The sequence below is a fragment of the Plasmodium vivax genome, chromosome 11 (assembly GCF_000002415.2).
Source record: "Plasmodium vivax chromosome 11, whole genome shotgun sequence".
Taxonomy (NCBI): Eukaryota; Apicomplexa; class Aconoidasida; order Haemosporida; family Plasmodiidae; genus Plasmodium; species Plasmodium vivax.
Genome location: NC_009916.1, coordinates 1,799,327 through 1,817,153, shown reverse-complemented (window position 1 = coordinate 1,817,153; position 17,827 = coordinate 1,799,327). Strand labels below are relative to the sequence as shown.

At 48.7% G+C, this 17,827-nt stretch overlaps 6 protein-coding genes across 6 annotated transcripts, besides 28 other annotated features; 2 read left to right on the top strand and 4 right to left on the bottom strand.

Annotated features, from left to right (window-relative positions):
• Positions 1-40: part of a microsatellite that runs on past the window's edge.
• Positions 41-49: 9 nt separating this feature from the next.
• On the bottom strand, positions 50-984 carry PVX_113430 (hypothetical protein, conserved; the record flags this gene model as incomplete). The annotated part of the gene is made up of 4 exons (XM_001616027.1): positions 50-178; positions 309-406; positions 493-619; positions 808-984. The coding sequence occupies 4 exons, from the start codon at positions 982-984 to the stop codon at positions 50-52; spliced, it is 531 nt and encodes a 176-aa protein (XP_001616077.1).
• Positions 101-253: a microsatellite.
• Positions 223-406: a microsatellite.
• Positions 410-439: a microsatellite.
• Positions 949-974: a microsatellite.
• A 445-nt stretch (positions 985-1,429) lies between the features above and the next one.
• On the top strand, positions 1,430-3,491 carry PVX_113435 (serine/threonine protein kinase, putative; the record flags this gene model as incomplete). The annotated part of the gene is made up of 4 exons (XM_001616028.1): positions 1,430-2,069; positions 2,228-2,322; positions 2,496-2,567; positions 2,708-3,491. The coding sequence occupies exons 1-4, from the start codon at positions 1,956-1,958 to the stop codon at positions 3,489-3,491; spliced, it is 1,065 nt and encodes a 354-aa protein (XP_001616078.1). The 5' UTR covers positions 1,430-1,955.
• Positions 1,510-1,552: a microsatellite.
• A 564-nt stretch (positions 3,492-4,055) lies between the features above and the next one.
• PVX_113440 (calcium-binding protein, putative) lies at positions 4,056-4,532 on the bottom strand (the record flags this gene model as incomplete). The annotated part of the gene is made up of 1 exon (XM_001616029.1): positions 4,056-4,532. One exon carries the CDS (start codon positions 4,530-4,532, stop codon positions 4,056-4,058), a length of 477 nt encoding a protein of 158 aa, XP_001616079.1.
• Positions 4,392-4,417: a microsatellite.
• A 182-nt stretch (positions 4,533-4,714) lies between the features above and the next one.
• PVX_113445 (cyclin dependent kinase binding protein, putative) lies at positions 4,715-6,540 on the bottom strand (the record flags this gene model as incomplete). The annotated part of the gene is made up of 2 exons (XM_001616030.1): positions 4,715-4,789; positions 4,957-6,540. 2 exons carry the CDS (start codon positions 6,538-6,540, stop codon positions 4,715-4,717), a joined length of 1,659 nt encoding a protein of 552 aa, XP_001616080.1.
• Positions 5,041-5,063: a microsatellite.
• Positions 5,559-5,604: a microsatellite.
• Positions 5,605-5,639: a microsatellite.
• Positions 5,871-5,894: a microsatellite.
• Positions 6,541-7,807: 1,267 nt separating the features above from the next.
• PVX_113450 (nucleoside diphosphate kinase, putative) lies at positions 7,808-13,990 on the bottom strand (the record flags this gene model as incomplete). The annotated part of the gene is made up of 7 exons (XM_001616031.1): positions 7,808-12,070; positions 12,202-12,344; positions 12,495-12,543; positions 12,716-12,995; positions 13,149-13,339; positions 13,689-13,763; positions 13,934-13,990. 7 exons carry the CDS (start codon positions 13,988-13,990, stop codon positions 7,808-7,810), a joined length of 5,058 nt encoding a protein of 1,685 aa, XP_001616081.1.
• Positions 7,982-8,021: a microsatellite.
• Positions 8,055-8,080: a microsatellite.
• Positions 8,299-8,323: a microsatellite.
• Positions 8,540-8,563: a microsatellite.
• Positions 8,631-8,655: a microsatellite.
• Positions 8,823-8,845: a microsatellite.
• Positions 8,864-8,896: a microsatellite.
• Positions 10,676-10,698: a microsatellite.
• Positions 11,967-12,038: a microsatellite.
• Positions 11,975-12,039: a microsatellite.
• Positions 12,051-12,082: a microsatellite.
• Positions 13,666-13,696: a microsatellite.
• Positions 13,698-13,751: a microsatellite.
• Positions 13,991-14,979: 989 nt separating the features above from the next.
• Positions 14,980-15,066: a microsatellite.
• Positions 15,067-16,136: 1,070 nt separating this feature from the next.
• Positions 16,137-16,161: a microsatellite.
• A 203-nt stretch (positions 16,162-16,364) lies between these two features.
• PVX_113455 (hypothetical protein, conserved) lies at positions 16,365-17,162 on the top strand (the record flags this gene model as incomplete). Its single annotated transcript, XM_001616032.1, has 1 exon — positions 16,365-17,162. The coding sequence occupies one exon, from the start codon at positions 16,365-16,367 to the stop codon at positions 17,160-17,162; it is 798 nt and encodes a 265-aa protein (XP_001616082.1).
• A 123-nt stretch (positions 17,163-17,285) lies between these two features.
• Positions 17,286-17,306: a microsatellite.
• A 105-nt stretch (positions 17,307-17,411) lies between these two features.
• Positions 17,412-17,432: a microsatellite.
• Positions 17,433-17,827: the final 395 nt, after the last annotated feature.

Sequence of the window (17,827 nt, the reverse complement as noted above, 5' to 3'; positions counted from 1 at the left end):
ATCCTCCGCGGTGGGGAATGCGTAACGGCCGATTGTACCACTCCCCTTACTAATAATCGAAGCTGGCTATCCCGTGGTTCTCGTCGAAAATCCTCAGCTTGTCGATCCTGTTCGTCTGCGACGAGTACATGTCGAACCAGTGCCTCAAATAGGAAATGGCGTACGCGTCTCCTTGGAACTGCGGGATGGGCCGGAGCAAAGCGAGAGGGGGTGAAAAGACGGGTGAAAAGACAGGGGAAAAATGTACATCGCAAAATGCACGAAAAGGAAGGCCATTTGTTTGGCCTCCCTGCCCCTCGACCCCTTACGTGGCCCATGGCAAATCGCCGCCTGCACTTGATCCAGCCAACTAGGAACATGCGCTTGGCGGTTCTGTAGAGCTCCTGGCAGAAGACGTTCCCTTCATCTGCGGGGGGGAAGCGGTGTTGTGTAGCGGCATTGCGGCGTGGTGTGACGCTGCTCTGATGTGGGGCGCGCCCCCCCTCGACTGACCTTCGAAAAAGCCATTCATCTCAAACCTAAATTTGGATTTCACTTCGTGAAAGTTCGTTATGTCGTAGTCCTTTTTCGTTTCTTCTCTTTTCACTGGAGGCGGTTTGTACTTGCGGAAGCCGGTGACCTGTACGGGGGGGGAAAAGGACATAATAATAGGCACACCGCGGTGAGAGGAAAGAGGGGGGAGAGCAAAAGGACATGACAGTAGGCATCTGTGTTGGCAGTCATTGCTGCTTCTCTCCCCGGCACACACTAACAACACACGTTCTATTGCACACAAAGATGCCCATTGCTGCGCCTCTTTTGGTCCACCTGCCGGTTCAGTATGTCGAACTGCTTGGCGAATTCAGGGTGGCCCTTCCTTAACTTGGGCTCCCATTTTTCCCCCTTGTCTAGTAGCAAATTTTGGCGAAACAAAAAGTGGGGCTTTCTATGGATGGACAAACTCAGCCTGCTCCTTATCTTCTTCGAAACTGGTGTGGGTATCATTTGGGCGACGCACAGGGGGGGCAGGAGGAGAGAAGCTACTCACACGGGTGGGTGTGCGGCGGTTTACGTGGCTGTTCAGTTGGCCGCCTCGGCTGACTCCCCCAGTGACTGCCCGGCCAATAGCTCACCGACTGATTTCTCCGCCAACTCGTTCGCATGACGGCGGAAGGGGGCCTCCCCAAATTTGCGCCCCTTGCGGAGAATACCTGCGAGTGCGGCAAAGGGGCAAACGGGCTGACTTATCTTTCCGTTAAAGGGGGGAACAAGTGAAAAATAAAGTCCCAGGGGGGCCACATTTTACGTTCGTTTTGCTGCACATGCGTGGGGTTATGCATAAGCGTCATATGTGCATCCTAACTGTTGCGTTTTTTTTTTTTTTTTTTTTATTCCCACATCTCATCTCATCTCATGTCAGTTTTTTTTTTTTTTTTTTTTTTTTTTTTTTCCCCTTCAATGGTGACGCAAACGGAGTGGAAATAAATTCACGTGAACGAGTTTGATGTTTTATTTTCCCCCCCAAGATTGCAATAATGTGAAAGTAGCTTATTTTTACCGCTCCCTTGACGAATCAGCTAACAGGCCATTTAGCCAGTCGGCCAACCGCTCCACACCGCGTGCGTCAGTCCGTCCGTCCGCCCATCCATTTGGCGATCAGGCCCCGTTCCGAGTGACCCACCCGGATGTAGACTTAAGAGCATTTCCTGATGTGTGTATACCGCCTCCCAGAGACACTCTTCACTGGTCCAATTTTTTCCCAATTCACGCGATAGGAAGTGCCTGTCTTGAGTCAGCATCGTAACTTCGTGTTGGACGAGGAAGCAGAACGTATGGGACCCCACAGGATGCAAATAATCACCTAAACGTGTGCACCTGCTCTTTTGGTAGCCGCTCTCCCCATCGACCACGCGTGGATAATGCGCCTATAGGTGTGTTGGCCTACACCATAACTTCCAAACCAATTGCACGGAAAAATGAACGAGTCAGTTAGCAGCCCAATCAAGGCCACATGCAGGGACATGGCCTTGAAGAGCAGCCTGCATTCCTTCACCTTCAGCTTAAAAGACTTCGACATCGCGGGGTTTTTGGTAAAGCGGAGAGCGGTGCGATAGAGGAGGCGCGACAGAGGAAGCGCTATACCGTCGTGTAGCACTACTCAACGGAACCGCCGCGCAGCCGCATCGCCTGTACACCCCGTTTCTCACCCCTGCGTGATGTTTTTCCCCCCCACATACACACCCCCCAGGGAGACGGAGCCCACGGCAGCGTGTTCCTGGCCTGCGAAAGGAGGACCAACTTCATTTGCGTGCTGAAGTGCATATCGAAGTCGCACCTGGTGAAGTAAAGCTCGAGGCGCATCTGTTCGTGCGGCCCCCATGGTGTTTGCGCGTCTGCCCATCGTGTTTGCGTTTCTTCTAAATGTTTACTTTCTTCTCACTGCTTCCTTTCTTCTCCCTGCTTTCCTTCCTTCCCAATGTTTCCTTTTTTTTCTTCCCCCTTACTGCCCCTTTTAGGAGCACACAGGAGGCCCTGCTCAGAAAAGAGATAGAACTACAGGCGCATTTGAAGCACCCCCACATAGCATGGTAAGGGAAAAAAAAAAAAAAAAAAAAAAAGGACACACACGTGGCGAAGTAGTTACAAACTGGCGCAGCAGTTACAGCGTGATGTGCGGATGAGTTTCCCTCCCCCTTTATGTCTGCACACCTTTATGCCCCCCCTCCAGCATGTACACGTGGTTCCACACGAGCAGCCACGTCTTCTTCGTGATGGAGTACTGCTCGAACGGAGACCTCTTCACCTACCTGAACGAACATGGCCCATTCGCCGAAAAAAAGGTGGCAGAAATGTTATTCGAAATTATATGGGCAATAAGAACATGCCACGACAAAAGAATCGCTCACCTGGATTTAAAGCCAGAGAATGTGCTAGTAAATCATGAGGAGAAATGTAAGCTGGCGGATTTCGGGCTATCAGCTCATATAGGGTCGAAGCATAAAAAGAAGGGGATCTCCCATTACAGAGGGACCCATGATTATTGGTCCCCAGAACAGTGTGCAAGGCATCAAAAGAAAAAACAAAATTTTGGAGAATTTGATCAAAAGACGGACATATGGACGTTAGGCATTTTGGCATTTGAACTCAAATTCGGGAGACCTCCATTTGGGTCTACCAATGAAGAAAGAGAGACAGTCATTATGAATAGAATTCAGGACTACCATTGGAGCCAACTCTTTTGCGAAAAGATGAAACAAGATTTGATTGACAAATTATCTCCAGAATTTAAGGACTTTTTAAACCTTTGTTTAGATAAGAACCCTAAGAAGAGACCAACAGCAGAAACGCTAATTCAGCACCCCTTTATTTTTCTTCATAACAAGAGTAGGCCTTGCATCAAGTCCTATGCCACCCAACCGAGAGGCAAGCAGGGGCCTAAGTTGAGTCACAAGGGGTTTAATGAGCAGGACGGCTCCTTCCTCACGCCCATATGGTTCCACAATAAGGGGTAGACAGACTCGCGGTAGAGCGTGTGAAGTGTGCAAAGTGCGTGAAGTGTGCAAATCGTGTAACGCGTGCAACGCGCTTGCCCCTTTCACTTGGGAGTTTCATTTGATTTGTTTTTTTTTCGTGCGCCGTGGAGGGGCACCTATTCGGTCGTTATGTGTGACTACTTTTGGGTCCACCTTCTGCGCGGCGTTTATTCGACCGTCCTGCGTGGCTACTATTCGGGTCCCCCTCCCTCGCGGACTCATTTTCCCCTTTTCCGCACCCCCCCGGCGTTACTACACCTGAGGGAGATCCGCGGGGATGCGTTCTGCCCACACGCGCGAATGTACATCCCCCCAGCAATTTTGCGAAAAGGCAAACTTTTTCTTTCCAAAAGGGAAATTTTTTTTTTCTAAAAGGGCACACGAATGAGCAGGTTATCATACGGAGCAAAGGCTCAAGTGTGAAGACGTGCAAAGGGGGCGAAGAATACGCAGCAGTGGAATGGCAGCGGCGAAATGGTGGCAGTGAAATGGCCTCTTGGCTACTTGACCGCTCCGCCGCTCCACCTCCCACCGCTTAACCGCTCACATGTTCGCTATCGCATTCTTAAACTCGTCGAAGTGCATCCGGTCGCTGCTGCTCAAGTCCATGATGTTGAAAATGCTCCTGAGGGTTTCCTCCGAAAATTCGTTTTCAAATTCTTTGGCCGCCTGGATGAAGCTCCTGGTGGATATGTAGCCCCGATTGGAGGCATCCAGCAAATTGAACAAGCTTTTCATTTTCTCCTTGGACTTGAATTTGTTAATGTCACAGTTGAGCGACGTGAGGAAGTCCTCCAGAGTTATGGTGGTGCCATACATGTGAAATAAATCTAAGAGGTCATCCGAAATGTCTTTGTTGTGATTTGCGTGGAGAAACTTTTGCACATTCTGGATGGTGACGCTTTCATTTTTGCTCCTCTTCATTTTGTTGAAAATATACTCCAGGTTATTTATTTCGTCCGCGTTTAGGAATTTGTAGCTGCTTTCGTTTTTTTTCCCCCCCCGGTGGTGTTCCTCCATTTTGGGAAGCCTCTCCGGGGGGGTTGGCGGTTTGACGAGGGGTAGGTGGTCTCGCGGGGAGTTGGCGGTCTTGCAGGGAGTAGCGCCCTCACGATGGATAGGCAGCCTCGTGGGGGTTAGCCACCCCTCCGCGGGCGTGACTAACCCCGTTTGCTTCCAACCGAGGCGCTGCGCTGCGGCGCTCAAGCCTCGCTGGGGTAGTTCGAGCACAGGTAGACCTCCTCCGAAATGCCGTAGACGTCCTCGAACTTGAGCTCCTGCTTGGGGGGATGGCACACGGGTGATGGGGAAGCGGCGACGGGGCACGCGGGTAACGCGCAGAAAATGAGCAGAAAATGGGCAGAAAAAACTCCGCAAATGCCGCGCCGCTAAACTCGCCGCTGACCGCTGACCGCTGACCGCTAAACGCGCCGCTCGCTCTCACCTTGGACTCCAGGTACTGGTGGATGTGGGGGCGGATGTGCTCGTACGTGTGCTGCAGCGAAAAGTCGAGGAGGCGGTAAACCAAAAACTCGACGGAGAAGATGAGGGAGGGAGTTAAGTTCTCCTTCTTGTCTAGCTTCTGAATGTAGAGGAGCAGCTTCTCCAAAATCTGCATATCATCATGCTGGTAAAATTTGAGGGACAAAATGAGACAAGTAGCTGCGTAGAGCTTCCGATTGGACTTATGCACGTAGCCCTTGATGACGAGCCTTTCGAAGAACACCCACGCACAGCAGATGGTCGAGATGTCAATTTGAGGAATGGTAGACATCAAGTTGAAAAGATCAATTTTTAAATTTCGCAGTTTAGATAATGTTAGCGATTTGTGAATCCACGGATTTATTTCATTAAATAATTCATTCACTTCTTCTTTCAGTTTTTTGGCTTTCACAAAGGGAATCACAGACACGTTATACCCTTGCAAGCACATCACTGTGTGATGCTTCCCTTGCTTAAAACGGGGATTAAACAAACAAAACGCATCATACTCATGTCTACTAGGAGTTAGCAAATGTTCATATGAGGTGCCTTTCTTCCTTTCCTTTTTTTTCCTCTTCATTTCGTTGAAATTTACATTTTTTTTTTTTTTCGCTTCCTCAGCGGTTTCCTCAATTTTGCCTTTTCCCATACTAGTGGTGAAATTCCTACTGGGTTCTTTCACCATTAACTGTTTACCATATTTTTTGGAATCCCCTTCCATCCCTCTGGGTACTTCCTTTCTTTTCCTCATTGCCTCCTCCGCGTGGGAGTTACTTCTTCCCTTTTCTACCCCCCCGAGTTGCCTCCTTTCTTCGTTTATCAAGAGGAACTTCCTGCCCGTCTCTCTGTAACGCCAAAATGCCAGTCTCCTAAAGAAGCGCACCACTCTGTTATCCTCCTCTGCTCCATCAAAGGCATATTTCTCCTCCTCCTCCATTTCCAAATTGGGTACCCTCTTCTTAAAAATAGAAATTGAGTAATTCATGTTCGCTGAGTCGTGGCACCCATTTTCGTTATATGGCTTGTAGGACAGACACATGGTGTGCGTGTTTTGGTAGCACAGCAGGATTTTCGACGCGCCGTGGTTCATGCTGGAGAAGCAGTGGTAGTTTTTGTGCGCGTCCGCTTCGGCGTTTTGCTGGCCCCTGTTCGCGGTGCTATTCGCGGCGCGTCTGTTCGCGGCGCGTCTGTTCGCGGTGCTTCTATTCGCGGTGCTTCTATTCGAGGCACTTCTGTTTAGGCCGCTTCTACTCGCGGCGCCCCTGTTTAGGCCGCTCCTATTCGCGGCGCTCTTCCCCGTGGTGCTCCCCTCATTGCTGCTGTCCTTGTGCCACACCGCCTTGTTGCTCTGGTCGTTCAGGTAAAAGTCGATGTGCCTCTCCTTCCCCGGGCCCTCCGCCCCGCCATCGTTTTTCTCCCCGGAGCTCGACTCCCCACTGCTGCTGACGTCGAAAATGCTGTTCTTCGTCTCAACGGCTGTGTTCAGAAAGGTCTTCGCGTCTTTGAAGAAGTCCTCGTAGACGCTGAAGTACTTCACTTCCTTCATTTGGAGGGGGAGGCGGCAAAAGGGCAACCGCCAAATGGGGAGCCGCCAAACAGGTGAACCCACCAGTGCAGCGGAGAGAAAGGCCGCCCTAACGCGCCAATCTGTACGCTGGTCAAGCCACCCTGTTCGTCGCCTTAGCGGCCCTTCCCCCTAACAGGTTACACCTCGCACGGAAGGGGCACTCATGCGGAAAAAAAAAACAAAAAAAAAGAAAAAAAAAAAAAGAGCAAAAAAAACAAACAAAACAGAAACAGCAAAAGTCCCACCAACCGAATGTGCGCCCTTCCAGCGAACCGACCAAAGTAAAAGTCCCAAACGAGGCGCTCCCAAAATGGGGAGTAAATGCAAAAAAAGGAAAGCTAAATCGCGCAATGCTCACAAGTGGATGAGCTGATCAGTGGACTAGCGGACGAGCGGATGACCTACCCATATTTCACCCCGCTCAGTCGTCACAACCAAATTGATGACTAAAAAGTATCGATCGAGGGATAGAGGGGAATAGGAACGCCCCAAAAGTGTCTTATTTTTAAGGCAATTTTTGCCGCGTTCTTTACTGCTTGGTTATTATTGTTACCTTGCTCGGTTGCTCGGTTGCACGTTTGGTGGCGGGGGAAAGGTTAGTCACACAGAAAAAGGGGGAAAAGAGAGCAGGCGAAATGGACACAAAAAGTGGAACAGCTGGGACCCCCCATTGAAATGCCTAACATGACGACACTTCCAAATAGAAGGGTAGGAAGGTTACTTCACCCGAATGCAGTTTCCACTTCCCCTTGGTGACTTCAACCTTTTTAATGTTCCCTTTTTTGGGGGTCAGCTTATTGAGACCCCTCAGTCGCAGCGAACATTGCAGCACAGTGGGGGAGAGGGCACAAGCTGCCCCAAAGGAGAGGCATAAAACGGATTTCGCGGCGATACATCCTATGTGCAACCGCGTAAACATGGACGCTCCGAAAGAATCGCGGGCGAATGCCCCCAGACCGCGGCTGAAATGGGCACCCGCTAAGACACAGAAAAAAGTAGCGGCAAAAATGTAGCGGCAAAAATGTAGCGGCAAAAAAGAGCGGCAAAAATGTAGCGGCAAAAAAGTAGCGGCAAAAAAGTAGCGGCAAAAAAGTAGCGGCAAAAAAGTAGCGGCAAAAAAGTAGCGGCAAAAAAGTAGCGGCAAAAAAGTAGCGGCAACAAAATAGCGGCAACAAAATAGCGGCAACAAAATAGCAGCAAAATGGCGGCAAAAAGGAGCGACAAAAAATGAAATGGCTTCGCAAAATCAGCCAGAAAAAACCGCCGCAATCTGTCCAACCGCGCGCTGCAAATCCTCCTTGCTTGCTATTTTGGCAAAGTGCAACTTATGCTTGTGCTCGCCTTTGCTGCCGAACTCCTGTTTTATCATTTGCGTCACTTCGTCATACTTGCCAGCGTACGCTCCATTGGGGGTAGCATCACCCACCAAACTCTGCAAATAGATGTCATCAAACGAGAGGCAAATCATCCCCCCAATTTGAAAAGCCTTAAGAAAACGAAACTGCTCGAAGTAGTCACTCTTGCTGTACTTGTTCTGAAGAATGGGGAACCCAGTCACCAACACGTTTCTGTCTGCCCGTTTTATTTGACCAAGCAGGGATGTGAACGCTCCATCGAGGGTGCGCTTCTCGTCACTGAGGAGGTCGCCGTACCCATCGCTGTGCCAGTCGCTGTGCCCACCGCTGTGCCCGTCGCCATACCCACCGCTGTGGTGCCTACCCCCGGTGCCGCCCTTTTCCGGCTTCCCCGCCTCGAAACGGGCCACCGCCCGTCTTAGCCCCTCCTTCACCATTTCCTCACGCACCAGCTGCGCCATATTGATGGAGGCGAAATTTTTCAAATGAAAACAAAGAAGAGATGACAGGAGCAGCTGAAGCTTCTCATTTTGAGGAACAAACAGGATAATGATTTTGGGGCAGAAGAAGCTTTCCACATTTCGCGGCATGTCCTTGTTCACATAAATGGTCGTCACTTCGATGTTAGTGTGTTTCTTGGAGATAACGATACGTAGGTCTCTCGCCGCTTCGTTATACTTGCTCAGCTTGTCCTTGCGCTTCGACCTGCCCCTCTGCTTGTCCCCGTCGTTCGCCTCTTCCTCATCAGCGCTGCTCACAGGTTTGTCAGCTTTGTCCGCCTCGTTATGATCGCTTCCCGCCTCCTTATTATCTCTTTTCACCTCCTTATTAGCACTTCCTACCTCGTCTTCATCTTCCCGCAGCTCCTCCCCCACAGCGTTGCTACCCCCAGGCGCGCCGACTCCAAACACCCGGTCGTCATTCAGTGCCGCGCAAGTGTTCGAGCCATGGATCATGTGGGCGTCCCCCCCCTGCGCGCTGTGAACAAGCTGAACGACCTTCCTAAAATTTGCGAAGCGATCAAATGCTTCAACAGAACTGCCATTCTCACCACCCGCCCATAAGGGCACATCGCACAACACAACATTGGCAAAAAGGTATTTGCTCGAATGCTTCAAGACACCCTCCAAGTACATCACATAAAGTTCGCTTATCGTTTTTTCCTTTTCTGTTTTGATCCTCTCAGCTAGCTTTTTTACATATCCCTCCGACTTTTCTCCCAAGATGGAAGGTAACTCCCTTAACACGTCTTCACAAAAAAAGCAGTGAAAAGAACCCCCGCTGGAGTCTCCTCCAACTTTCCTCTTTACAAACTCCTTCACATCATAGCTGTCTGGGGCGCAGTAGCAAATCAGGTTGGGTCTAATTCTGTCCTCGACTTTTTTCAAAATTTTTTTCTTTTCTTCGTCCTCCAATTGGTTATCTTCTTGGGCGCCTTCCCCTAATTGGTCAGTGGGGCGAAGCTTCTCCCCTGAGGAGTTTCCAATCATGGTAGCTGTCTCATCCCCTTCACCACCACCACTGCTGAGAGCACTCTGGACTGCTCCCCCAGGTGAACTCACCTCCACTGTAAGGAGACGTCCCCTGCTGGTGAACCAGAGGACAGTACCCGCCAGGGGGGGTGCCTGCGCGGATGCGGCGTTGAATAGGTCAAGCGGGGGGAGTACCTCAGTCTGGCTGGGCTTCTCAACTGGGTGGGACTGCTCACCCCCGTGAACCCCGCCTCCCGCACCTCCCGCACCTCCTGCACCTCCCCCCACGGGCACCACCAATATGCACAGCTTGACGTCGAAAAAGAGCTCCAACTTCCGGAAGTCCTCCACCCCCAAGTCGCTGGGAAAGCCCGAAAATGCAAAATAGCTGCCGTTCAACTTAGACGCAAAGTGGTTCATTTTATTTACTAGTTGGTTTACCCTCTCCTGATTTCTTCCACTTGTGCCGCTACCCTCGTCGCACACCTCGTCAATGAGACGCCGCACACAGTTGGGACAATCCCTGGGCGCCTCCCCCTCACTCATAAAATTCAAGTCGCAGAAAACCACGCGAGGGTATTCATACTGCAGGTATAGGCCAATGAAATCTACGCTCTTCAACGTTAGGTTAGAAATTAGAATGACGCTCCTCTTTGCCACATTTATCAAATCAAACAGGTGGTGCACCCCTGAGGATAGTTTCTCTGCCTTGTTGTTCACATCGAATTGGTGGACTGTCACCCCTTTACTCATTTGGGTCCCCCCACATAGGGCGAAAGAACCGTCCACCTTATAGTGAGCCGCTTTTTTTTGTCTCCCCCTTTTGCCGCTACCCCCCAGTTGAAGCAACCCCTGTTGAGTCTCCTTCCACTCCAAATGAAGCGCATTCTCACCCCCCCTGCAGTTAAAGTGAAACACCACCACCTTTGCATTTGTCCTCCCTTTGATCACTTCCACCTGCTGCATGTTAAGGGGAAAATTGCACAGGACAAATCTTCGGTAATCTCTACCCCTTAGAGAGTTCAACCTTTCAATGAGGAGGGAGAGCAGCCTATCCGAGGTAGCCGCAGAGCAGTTCAGTCCGTCCTCACATGCCTCCCCCGCCTTCTTCCGCCTCTCCTCGGTAAAAAGCTTAACATGGTCGACGAACAGGTAGTTATAACACTCCACCAAAAAATGAATTGCACCCTTCAGGTGGCTCAAGTTCACTCCCAAAAAGACCACTACCTCGCTCTCTAAATTTTGAACCATGTTGTCGAAGAAATTTTTCCCCTTTCGGTAGATTAGTATTTTCCCCTTGTTTAGGAAGTGCTCTATGAGGTGCTTCCCGCCTCCGTGGAGCAGCGAGAGGAACGACTCCATTTGTGCAGCGCTCCCCACCTCGCCGCGTTTCTCTTCACCGCTCTCCCCTTCACCGCTCCCTATCTCGCTTCTCCCCACCAGCAAGCAGAACGCCGTGGGGATTATATCCTCCCGCGTCAGGTAGGCCAAGTCGACCACGCCGCGAAAGCCAGTCAGCACGTAACTACTGTAGGAGCGATTCCTCTCCAGATTCTCCTTCAGAATTCGCCGCATCAAATCTACCGTCAATCTCTTGTACTTCCTCTTCGTGTACTCTATTTTTTTCCCCAGCAAGGATTTCTTCTTCTCCTCCTTCATGCACAGCTCGCTAAAACATAAGTTGATGTAACCTAGTCGTTCCAAATGCTTTACAATTTTTAAGTTGGCCTCATCATTCTCTCCGCCAACCGGGCTGTCCTTCCCCCTAGCGTCAATGTCCGGTATGATAAGAATTTTCTTCTTCCCCTTGGCTGCTTTATGCAAGCTGCTTACTTGGTTGGGACCCTCCCCTTTGGTTCCCCCACCTGCAATACTATTACCACTGCTGCTTCCTATGGGAATGCTACTCTGTTTAACTTTCTCCGCGCCGCCTACGCTAGTTAATCCATCTTTTTCCTTCCCCCCAGGTGGGGACAGATGGCCCATTTTTCTCCCCGCCTCTTCCTTCTTTACATCCCCTTCGATTTGTTCCCTTTTCTGGCGAAGCCACTCGCTGAGCCACACTATGGCTTCCTCACCACTCGGTCTTGACTCACACATTTTGGTAAAGCACTCCAGAAGGACCTCCCTCAACTTGACATTTTCCTCTTCCTTCTCATATGAAGTAACATTTTTGCAAAACAAAAAATTCTTTACCATGTCGACTGTAATCGACTCGTTGTATTTTTCGAAGAGGAAGTGCTGTCTAATGAGGCTGTTTATTTTCCTTTTATCCTTCACGAAGATAATATCATCGCTATCAACGCTGAACATGCTTCTCATACTGTTTGGCCTTTTCAGTTTGGACTCCTTGGCGCTCCTCCCTCCCATTAGGTAGTGCAGACAGGTGATACAGTTCACCCTAGAAAGGGTGATGATTACGTATTGCGTCTGTGGCTCTGCAGTGGGGACTAGCACCCCGGGTTCTTCCAGCATCTTTCTCAAACTATCCTCGTCAACCGATATTATTTTCTCTTCCAACACGTTGAATCCGTAACCATGCAAGTAATCTCGCAGATCGTTTAAGTCCTCTCCACGTAGCGCTCCCCTCCTTATTAGCAAAATGCCATTTTCGCTGCAAAAATTTTCTTTATCAAAAAATAGGTTTATCTCTCTGTCTATGTTGTCCTCGCTGGGGGTGTGCTGCATCGGGGGGGAAGAAAAAAAGAAAAAAAAAAATCACCCGTGAGGAGAGCACTTCCCCCATCTGGGTGCACATTTACCCCCATGGAACTCTCTTTCTCTGTTTGTCCTCCGCCCCTCCCCACCCCTACCACAGCATTCCGCAGCGCGCAAGTCCCATACTTCTTCTTCAAACAGGCACTCGGCATGTCTTCAAAGGGAACCGCAGAAGAGCAGGGGCCACACAAAATCTTCGCCAGCCTTATGCAGTTCTTCGCTTCGACAATTAGGCACACTGAAAGGGGGGGAAGCGAAAATGAGGTAAGCACACATGAGGTGCACATATGATAGATGAACACCTTGGTGCAGCCACACATGCGTCTTTTCACGCACGTCCACTTGCTGCCGAATCGACGAGCTTTTATTTTTCTCCCCTGCGTCCGACCTATTCCCTTCGCAGAGGTCATGAATTCTATCAGGGCATCGTAGTAGGGCTGTTGGGAGGGAAAAAAAAAAAAAAAAAAAAAAAAATACATAAATGCGCAACTGCATAACTACACAACTGCGCAACTGCATAACTACACAACTGCGCAACTGCATAACTACATAACTGCGCAACTGCACAACTGCACAAGCAACCACGCCGCGATGCGATGCGGTGCGTACCTTCCCGGCCGACCCCCCGTACAGCCTGCGCGCCCGCTCCGCAGATAAGACGCCCCTCTTCACCGCCACGATCAGCAAGCCGAAGTTCAAAATGTCGTTCACTACGTCACCTATCTTGTTCTGATCTATCACGTCCGGCTTTAATACGATCAAAGTTCTTTCCAAAAAGTTGTGGTCCCGGGGGGGGAAGAAGTAGTTCAGGTCTCTGCTGAAGTACCAGTCATTTTTGCTAAAGTAGAATGGGACATTCCTGCACGTTAAGTTGCACTGGTACTCTAGGCTGTCAAAGGGGGGGAAAAAAAAAAAAAATCAGCAGAATCAACAGAAAGACGCGACACATGGTGGGTCAGTGTCAAGTGGCCACGCCTAAACACGTGGAAGGAGGCACATGCCCGTGTCTATTCACGTATCTGTGCACACACGTATGTATAACCATTCGAAGTATTTTTCGTCCTTTATCAAGATAGACGTGCTCTTAACTAGCGAATTCAGCTTCGCCGCCGTGTTGCCTTCGATGTGCTCTACCAAACAAATGACGGACAGCCCGCTTTCCACGTACGCGTAAAACTCGCCCAAACTGCTGTACTGCTCGGGCTTGTCGTTTAATATTTCTTTTATTTCATTCTTCGCGGGGAAGAGAAGGGGAAAAAATTTAGGAAAAAAAAATGACAAAATGGTAAAGTGGTACAATGCATTGTAGTGAAAGGGGTCTCCCCAGACAGGTTCCATCCGTTTAATACGCGGAACGAACGCCAAAACTCCGCTTGTTCTTTTCTCCACTATCGTTAGTAGCATCTTCCACAGCATGCCTCCACCTCGTGTGCCCAATTATGGACCAATTGTGCCTACTAGTCTCTCCACCTTTTTGGTTCCCTTTTGCTCATTCTGTCTATTCAATACGCTCCACTGCCTAACACGTGCCTACGCGCCCATGCGCCCATGCGGATGATTAACTGCTTCGTAGTTCGCTTACTTCTGTCAAGTGCACTTTCTTCCTTTTCAAAATGATGAAGTTTTTTTCTTCTAGTTTTTCTAAAACCTCTTCATCCTGCGTCGGGCGAACGATGGGTGTGTGTGATCATCTGCGCATGTGTAGATGTACGTATGCATACGCATGTCCACACGGGTCTGCTGTGAAACGTATGCATTTCCCCCCCTGCGTCACTCATTGCATAAGCTGCGCCAGTTCGCTTCATAATCGCTTCTCCCATTTGTTACTTTAAAATTGTTGGTAACGTCCGGCAATATGATAAAAATACATCTTTCGTCTTTCATCATGATTCAGCGCGAGTACTGACAGAAGAGGAGAAATGCGTGTGAAGGTGTACTGTCATTACGCCAGGCATACTACACAAAAAAAAGGGGTGTTCTCCTTTTGAATAATCTTTCTTAAGGCAGTTCCTTCTGATGCTCATTCGTTCAAGCAAAAGGGTTACAAATATATGGATGACGCCATTTAAATTTGCTCCTTTTTTTTTTTTTTTTTTACAATGAAAAAAGGGTTTAAAGGCATTTTAGACATTCCCCGGAAATTTTTTTACGTACAAAACGTTTCAGCAAATGATGCGCAGAGCCTTACATGCGTAGGAAAAAAAAAAAAAAAAGAGAAAAAAAAAAGTGCAGTATATATTTAAAAGGAAAAGGCCCATCAATCTTGGAGAGTGCTAAACTGCGATGCTTTCCACATGGAAATATGGTTTCCCCCATTTGTTAAAAAATTATGCATTAAAAAAAAAAAATCAAGACAATTTTTGTTTTCCCCTGCGTCTCGCCCATTTTTGCAAGAAATTTTGTTAAAAGAGGAGTTCCTTTTAGCTTCGCTTATCGAATGTGTGTTTTCTCCAGGCTTTTCATCCATAGCGCATGTATGCCATTTTTTACTATGCTGAATGGCGGTCACTCGTTAGCTGTAGCGTGGCCTCACGCGAGGTCGATACCAATTTCGCAGTAACGTAATTGTTAATTGCGGAGTGCCTCTTAAAAAGGCCCATACGGTTACACCCTGCAAAATGGATAAGCAGGCACATATACATGCACACCTACACATGTGTACATAAGGGCACTCCAGTCTCCCCTCGCAAGTTTTACTTTTTAAACAAATTGTACTCGGCTGTGCACTTCTTACGTGGTCTACTCGACATCAACTGCAGCGACGCCATGGTCAACCTCTCTGCCGGGTTGGCAAACTCGTCGCTCTCTTGTGTGCACACCATTTTGAAGCATTCTTAAAAAATAAAAGAAATAATTACCAGCAGAAGCTCTCATTTTGGAATCGCCTCCAATTCTCGTCCATTTTAACAACTACGCAACGGTGTATGTGCTCCCCTTTTTAGCATTTCCCCTGGTAGCGATCGAAGAGAAATTCCAAATAAAAAGGAAAGGGCTGGCAATACGGAGGGAGGGAAGTCTGTGCCAGTACCCCAATTTGATATACACACACATGCAAAAGTTCGCCAATGCGTTCTTTGCTGCTCTATAGCGAGAAAACAGACGAAACTGTGTGCATTTTTTTTTTTTTTTATCTATCTAATTGGTCATAGCTGTAACTAGCTACAAAACAGTGTGGGTTATATTTTACCTGAACAACTATTCAAATTTGTTCATAAAAAAAAACTTTTTTTTTTTTTAATTTTCATATCTATTTGTAGGTAAAATTTACCTGAACGGGTCATATGTTTGGTCCTTAAACAGCCATGGGCGCGCAGCAGCTGGCTGTTTTGTGCCGTTGTAAATTAGCTGTTCACAAAAAAAAAAAAAAAAAAAAAAAAATATACACACATACATACCTACCCATGTATACACCCGTGCGGGTATTTATTTTCCCTTTTTGCACAAGGTGTGCACATACGACGTGGACTTCCAAAACGTACTTCCCATTCGCCAAACAAGGAGTCTTTTCCTTCATGAGCAAGTAAAAAAGGACTTTTAACAAATAGGACAGTAGCAGTTCCTCCCTTCCAACATTGTCCAACAAATGCACGCTTTTCGCGCTGTGTAGCATAAGGCCGAAAAACATTTTAATTTTTAACAGGCCTCCCCACGCAAACGTGCTGCATTAGCGGCTGCGTGCTTGCCTCCTCGTGCGTGTTAACCGTTGTCACAATTTTTACATTAACTCCTGTTGTTCTATGCTTACGTTTCTCGTCGATTTGTTGAGATTCCCAATTTTCGTTGCAGAAATGTCTCAGCAACGGTTTGTAAATCTTCAACAATTTACCCCATTTCACTGAAAAAAAAAAAAGTAGGCTTAAATTAGTTTGCGCGCGCTGTGCACAAAAGAACATGCACGCACGTAGCTACACACCTTTGTACATGCACTCCCCTTTGTCCCGCAATTTGCATACACTCATAAAATAAAAGCGTGGGATAGCATCTCGTAGAAATGACCATTTTACATAGAAGAATATCTCGAATAACAGTGGAGTGCCATTTTTGCCAACAACCGAATGCATAAACAAGTTGAGCGTGTTAGGCTAACCCCAACTGTTAACAAACGCACATGCTCACGTCCCTACACACCATCCCGCGCGTGTCTGCATGTACACATTTACTGCCCACGAGTGAACCCCCTCTTCCCCCGTCGAAGTGACAACTATTTTGTTCTCACATTTATCGTACACTGAAAAAAAAAAAAAAAAAAAACGCCAAAATGAATAACTCCTCCACCGTAGCGTCGAACGAGAGTCCCCAATTTCAGAAGCCCGTGGTTTATAAAAATCGGGCCAGAAGCATCATGAACCAGAGTGTCAGGAACGGGTCGGAAAGCCAACAAACGGAACAAGGCAATGGGACGAGCATCCGGGACAAAATAAGACGGCTCTTTTCGAGCAAGCATGATCAGACCATAAGAGATTTGCAGAAAACGAAACTTACAGCCAATAAAAGCATACAAGAGCAGGAACCAAGTGAGAGGAGCGTACACGAATTCGTTCCAACTCATCAGCAGAATGTAGAATGGCAGCCAGTGTATCGCGAAACTTGTAAGATAAAACTGCCGGTGGATGAAAGTGTGACGAAAATAGCCTTGCCAGAAGAGGTGCTGCACGACTGGGTTGATAGTCAAAAGAAGGTTGCGCAGCAGTTGGGGCGTAGGCAGAAGGGGGAAGACGTCCAGGAGGATGAAGACCAGGAGGATAACAGCCAGGGGGAGGACCTACCCGAGCTTGGCAGCAACTGCCTTTTCAGAAAAAACGGCTCCAAAAAATCCTGCAGGCTTAACAGCGCCAAAGATCAGTACTCCAAATTTAAGTACTATTACAACTACTATTTGGTAGACGAGTACCTCGAGTCGCTGGCTGTGTCCCAAAACAAGAGCCTGGACGCCACTGGACTGGACGAGCACGGCCAGCTGTACGACAACGTGAGTTTGAATGTGAAGCCGATAATCGTCTCAAAGCAGAGGCTGGAGAACGGAGTCCCCTACGACCCCTCCAAGTTGCTGCAGTGATTGGACGCCGCGCCGTCCGCAGGGTGGGGAGTCGCCCAAGGAGAAGAGAGAACAAGCTGAGGTCGCGGCGGAGCGGGCTACTCCACGAAGGTCACTCCACGGGGGGTTCAAAGCGGACTTGCAGCTGAGCGCCACCCAAAATGCTCCCCCTCCCCCAATTAGTGTACCTTTGCACACACCTCTTCGTAAAAAAAAGAAAGCACCCACGTAAGATGCGTTTCTCTCTATAGCGGTGCAAACTTCAATTGCATGCTTAACATACGATACGTACGAGCAAGTGAGCTTTTGCTTTGCCACTGACAGAAGTGTTTTCCCGTGAAGCGCCACCGTGGACGGTACACACGACGCACTATGTAAATATTTCCCCGTCCCACTTTTTTGTCAAAAATGTATGCTAAGCGGTGGCATGCTATTTGTGCGCCCCTGTTTGTATAGCGGTATTTGTTGGCGCCCTCCAGGAGCCTGGCTCACTTTTGTACAACCTTTAAGCAGACTTCCGCCGTTCGTGGGGAGTACCTCTCCACGGGGGTACACCACCACAGGTGTACGTACACACACTAGCTGTTGGAGTAAATTTGTCCCTTTTGTGGCAGGGGAAGGTGTCCTGCCGAGCCATTCAGATCTGCTTCTTCACACGGAGGGTGTAAAAAGTGGAAGCCATGGGG